At 33.9% G+C, this 6000-nt stretch overlaps 2 protein-coding genes across 2 annotated transcripts; both read left to right on the top strand.

The window, feature by feature from the left end:
- Window positions 1-790: 790 nt before the first annotated feature.
- Window positions 791-4931, top strand: LOC110638046 (receptor-like protein 37). The gene is made up of 4 exons (XM_058152561.1): window positions 791-923; window positions 3009-3241; window positions 3325-3787; window positions 4420-4931. The coding sequence occupies exons 1-4, from the start codon at window positions 791-793 to the stop codon at window positions 4929-4931; spliced, it is 1341 nt and encodes a 446-aa protein (XP_058008544.1).
- Window positions 4932-4945: 14 nt separating this feature from the next.
- On the top strand, window positions 4946-5758 carry LOC131182987 (putative receptor like protein 25). The gene has a single exon (XM_058152560.1). It carries the CDS (start codon window positions 4946-4948, stop codon window positions 5756-5758), a length of 813 nt encoding a protein of 270 aa, XP_058008543.1.
- The last annotated feature ends 242 nt before the right edge of the window (window positions 5759-6000 follow it).

The raw sequence follows: 6000 nt of genomic DNA, 5'->3' as shown, positions 1-6000 counted from the left end.
CAAGAGCACTATTAACAAATTGGGAGAATTGGGGAGCTTCAGTACGAAGTACTCTTGAGAAAGTATCATGTAGAGATGAAATTTCAGAACTAGTAGTCTCAAACTCTGGTGGAAGACCTGCCAAAAAACTCATGATAGTCATTTGTTCTTGTTGAGCTTGTTGAACTTTCACATTAGGATTAAACGGCATTAAGATATTAAGTTCTTTATAGATCCTTTTAAAATCTATAAAATAGGTTGTGAGGGACCTATCTTGTTTCTCTGCACGATAAAATGCCTTACATACCTCATAAATATGAGAGATATTTCCTTTATCCGAATATAAGAATTCTAAATAATTCATCAATTTTTTAGCAAACTCACAGTGATTAATTAAGCTAATTACCTCACTGTTAATGGAATTGCGAATTTGCAGGAACAAACGAGCATCCTCCATCATCCAAGTTTACTTTTTATCATCAGTAGGTGGATCTTGGGTGAGATGATCATCCTTGTCGATACTCCACAAATAAACCCAAACCATCTTACTCCAATCCAGATAATTAGAACCATTAAGTTTGTGTTATGTGATTTTAGTCATCACAGGAATCACATTAGCTATTACACTTTTACTTTCTACCATTAAAAAAAATTTCATAGCAGCAAATCACAGAAATCTCCTTTCCCAAACCAATAAACACAGAGCAAACACACCTCAGGACACAATTTTAAAGCAGTTCAGTGTAACATAAGCCAAAAACATACCCAACAGTAGGTGGACCAAGACAAATCAACTCCACAAAGGCACCCTATGGCAAAACAACTAACAGGGATGCAGCATACACCCAAAGCGATGCCTGCAAGAGCAATTGAAGCTGCAGAGGACGTCAAATGCGCCTCCACGCGTGGGCGAGTGGAACGGCGACAAGAGCTTGTACCGGCACGTGAGCCTCACTTGCCAATCTTTTGGTGACCGGATTTTCTGGGTGAGGTCGCTGGTAAGGGACCTTCCTTCCTGGGTGGGCGATGAGACTTAAATGTCACCTTGAGATGGTGACCTAACTCCACAGTGATGCTTCTGATAGAAAAAAAAAAAAATCTTTTCTAATAAAGCTCTGATACCATGTAGTGAATATTTTCTGTGTATTTTATTGAATGAGATACAAGGTATTTATATACAAATGATCCTATAATTTAGTATTCTAAATCCTATAATTAAGTATTCTAATTGGGGTGATATTCCACTAATTATGCTAACTAATTAGCTAACTAATTAAGAAAGAATATTATTTACATAATCATAGGATTGACTTCCTATAATAGGTACTTTTTTTGCCCTTTTTTTTTTCTTCTTTAAATTTAGCTACGAAATCGTTTTGCGTTAGTAATTACCAACTACTCCTTGTGGTTTGTAATTTTTTACCATTTTAATTTTTTTTCCCTCTTTAACTTTAGCTATGAAATCATTGTTCGTCAATAATTAGCAACGAATATTGTCATCGGTATGTTTTATGTTTGATTGCTAACTTTGCCGCCGTAATTTGACGCCACATTTACCTATGAAATTTAGGCATCGGTAAAGTTTCCGTTTGTAATTTGTTGGTAATAATTAGTTTAAATTTTAATTCTTTTGACTTCACTTTTTTTTATAATTACCAATAAAATTTATTTATCTGTAATTTTCGTAACTATTTTTTTAATTTCTTGAAGTGTAATAAAACTGTTATCTCTACCACATCATATGCCACTAACACGCCATGTCAGTTGTCACATCATGTCATGGTAGGATATAATTGGTAAGAATTAAAAAGTATATAATTTAATTGATAATTTTTTTAGCATGAGGCATAATTGTAAAATTTTTAAATATAGGGCTTTTTGGCAACTTTTTAAATCCATTTTAATTTATACAAAATTTCAAATTACTTTAAAAAAAATAAAAGTTAATTAACAATTCGATTTATATTAATTTGATTGACACGAAAATGTTTCAACACGAAATATGATAAAATAGTGGTGACATACCTAAAATGATATGAAATAAAGTAATATTAAAAAATGTATAACATTTAAATATTGATATGAAAATGGTTTTGAACATAATTGAATGGCAAAAAATGATTCATATAATCAATTTTAATTAGTTTTGAAGACTTTATTATCATTATTATTATTGTTGTTGCATATGTTTTAATTAATCATATATAACTTTTATAGTAAATATTTAAGGAAAATTTATTTTTTAGTCTTTAGATTATGTTAGGAATGATAACATATGAAGTACCTGTGAAAATTATCTACATAAAACATATTTATAATTAATAATTTATATTTTAAAATTTAAAAATTTTTGAAGAAATTGTCAAAAAAAATCCTATACTTTCAATATTTTTACAATTATATCCTATACTAATTAAATTGCCAAATAAATCCTAAACTTTTCAATTTTTACTAATTATACCCTATCATTAGCGTGACATGGCATTTTACGTGGCGTCTCCGTTAGTAAGATAGCGGTTTTGTTAATGGTAGGGTAGAATTGATAAGAGTTAAAAAGTTCAGGATTTAATTGGTAATTTTTATAATATGGGTAGAATTACAAAAATTTAAAAAGTCCAAAGTTTTTTTTTTTTTTGGCAATTATCCCATATTTTAATAGTAATGGATTATTTAACTCATAAAATTAACAAGGTGTTAGAGGTCCATCCATCTCAGTAAAATTGACAGCAATTGAAACAATTAATGCTTTAATGGGAATTCTGGTACCAAAGGCATTCAAATGACTTTAATTTCCGAGTCTGCATAGAAGGAATATTTCAAATTCTGTCCTGTAAGGGCCAAGAAGCTTACCCCAAGCTACACGTCCAAGTCAAGAGGCTGCGAGGAAAGCAAGAAATGAATTAAATTGTTAACCGATTGGAGACTAAGTTCTCATTAGAATTATGATATATATCCCTGGAATTATTTTATGCAATCGCCCTTAGCATCTAAAATCTAATAGAATAAGTTTCCTTCTTTGCATTGAGAAGTGATGGGATCAGCAACTGCTACTGTTGTTGAGATTCTTGCCATACTTATTCTACTTCAAAGCGTTCTGTTCTGCTGCAATAGAGCAAATGTCAATGGAAGCTGTATCAAGATTGAAAGAGAAGCTCTTATCAAGATCAAGGCAAGCCATGGCATCAACAGTTCATACTCGTTGCTTTCATGGGTCGGAGATAACTGCTGCAGATGGGAAGGAGTCACTTGCGATAACATACTGGTCATGTGGTTGAGCTAAGCTTTTACTGGGACGACCTCCAAGGAAAGGTTTCCCTTCATCTTGGAAACCTTTCAAACTTGCAGGATCTTTATCTCAATCAGGATCGTAAATTGACAATCGACAGCCTCCATTTTCCACCTTCTTTGAAATACTTAAAAATGGAGGGTGTGCTTCTGGACAAGTGTGACAATTGCTTGCAGTCAATAAACATGCTTCCTGCTCTACTAGAATTATCTATGTCTAATTGTGAGCTTTCCCTCACTGGTCATGTTTCACATGTCAATCTTACATCTCTTCAGGTTCTCGATCTTAGCTATAACAACTTCAATTCCACAATCCCCAGCTGGTTATTTAATATTAGCAACCTTCAACATCTTGATCTGAGTTATAATGCTTTCCAAGGCTCTCTTTCAACTGAGATCGGTAATCTTAATTCTCTTGCTTTCCTTGATCTGTCTTATAATTCTTTGGAAGGTAACATACCCAAAACGTTGAACAAGCTTTGCAATTTGAGTGAGCTACTCTTGGAATCCAACAAGTTCAGCGGTGAGATTTCTGGACCTTTTGGCAACTCATCCAGTTGCATCCAGAACAGTTTAGAGCTTCTGTTTCTTCGCAACAATTCATTTTCTGGTAGTCTTCCAAATAACTTGGGACAATTTAAATGCCTAAAATCTCTTCTACTTTCTAACAACTCTTTCTGTGGTCCAATTCCGGTGTCAATTGGACAGCTTTACAACCTAGATAGTCTAGATCTCAGTCAGAATTCATTGCATGGGAAAGTTTCTGAACTTCACTTGTTAAAACTCAGGGCTTGGGTGAGTTGATTATGAGTGGGAATTCTTTGGTTTTTGATATTGATCCCAAATGGGTTCCTCCCTTCCAACTTTATGATATTGAGTTATCATCTTGCAAATTAGGGCCTCGGTTTCCACAGTGGCTCAAAACTCAAAAAAGAGTTGTATTTTTAATAATTTCTAATGCAAGCATCTCAGATAGCATCCCTGACTGGTTTGAAAACATATCTTCCAATATTGTAGGATTGGATCTATCTTATAATCAGATTTTTGGAAACTTGCCAAATTTGAGAGAATTCTCCCCAGTTTATGCTTTTTCTAGGTACATATTATTGAAATCTAACAAGTTTGAGGGTTCTTTAACTCATTTTCATATTGAAGCAAGCATATTGGATATCTCCAACAACTTGCTCCATGGCCAGATTCCTCGGAAGATCAGCAAAACGATGCCAAATTTGGAATTGTTATTCCTCTCCAACAACTATCTGAACGGTACCATTCCAGCTTCTTTATGCAGTCTTGGACGCTTAGAAATTCTTCATCTTTCGACAAATCATCTATCAGGACGAATACCTTCATGTTGGGGAAATTTGACATATTTAAGAGTGATTGATCTGTCAAATAATATGCTGAGGGGCCGTGTTCCAATGTCCTTGGCCGCACAATCTCTTGTTTCCCTGCATCTGCAAAACAATAATCTGCAAGGAAAGATCCTAATGTCATTAAGACATCTAGAATCCTTGGAGACTCTTGATCTTAGCATGAATGCTTTTGATGGTTTTATTCCTTCGTGGATAGGTGAAAACCTATCAAAATACTCGGTCTTCACTCCAATAAATTTGAAGGTGAGATTCCTCTGCAGCTTTGCTTTCTTGCTTCTCTTCACATATTGAACTTGGCAAACAACATGATGATTGGAACCATTCCTACTTGTTTTGGCAATTTTACCGCAATTGTTATGCATGAAGACAAAGGGCTTTGGGACTATCACACCAGTGAAAATCCTTATGTTCATTATGATAAAGATAGCTATGGTGAGAATGTTCAGGTTTATGTTAAAGAAATAGAGCTTGAATATACTAGTACACTTCGATTTCTCTATTCCATCGACCTTTCAGGAAATAACTTTTTTGGAGAAATTCCAGAGGAGCTGATGAATCTTTCAGGTCTACAAAACCTGAACCTATCTGGAAACAAATTAGATGGGAAAATCCCTCGGAACATTGGCAAGTTAAAATCACTAGAATCGCTTGACTTGTCTAAAAATGATTTTTCTGGCTCTATTCCATCCAGCATTTCTGATTTGAACTTTTTAAGTTACTTGAATTTGTCATTCAATCACTTATCTGGACGAATTCCTTTGGGAAACCAACTTCAGACTCTGGATGACAAATCCATCTACATTGGCAACAATGGACTTTGTGGATTTCCATTGAATAATTGTTCAGAGGATGTAGATGAATTGCCTAAGGGACATGAAAAAGTTGGAAATATGAGGACAGATGACTCCAAAATGCTTTGGTTCTACAGTGGTTTGGGAATGGGTTTTGTGACTGGATTTGTTGGAGTTTGTAGCATTTTGTACTTTAAAGACTCATGGAGGTATGTTTGTTTTCAGTTAGCTGACAGAGTCTACAACAAGATTTGGGTAACAGTTGCAATTAAGGCAAATCAACTAAAGAAAAAGTTTCACATAAACAAATTTGAAGGGAACGCATGAGAAGGTTAGTTCTTTCTCTTTAATCACTCATTAATTATTCATGGATGCTCTTATCGGCAAACTTAAACATTAATGATTTGTGCTAGTATGAAAATTAATCTAATTAATTGCTTTGAAGATGTGAATGACTGAAATTTCATTTGCATCATCTTAATGATTTCTATGTTAATTCTTGATGATAGTTTTTAATGTAGGATTCAAGCTTGCTAGAGACTGCAGCAAATGGTGAGAAAATTTTAAAT

The sequence above is a fragment of the Hevea brasiliensis genome, chromosome 9 (genome assembly GCF_030052815.1).
Source record: "Hevea brasiliensis isolate MT/VB/25A 57/8 chromosome 9, ASM3005281v1, whole genome shotgun sequence".
NCBI classification, from domain to species: Eukaryota; Viridiplantae; Streptophyta; class Magnoliopsida; order Malpighiales; family Euphorbiaceae; genus Hevea; species Hevea brasiliensis.
Note: the sequence above shows the minus strand (reverse complement) of the source record. Positions and strands in the feature narration are given on the sequence as shown.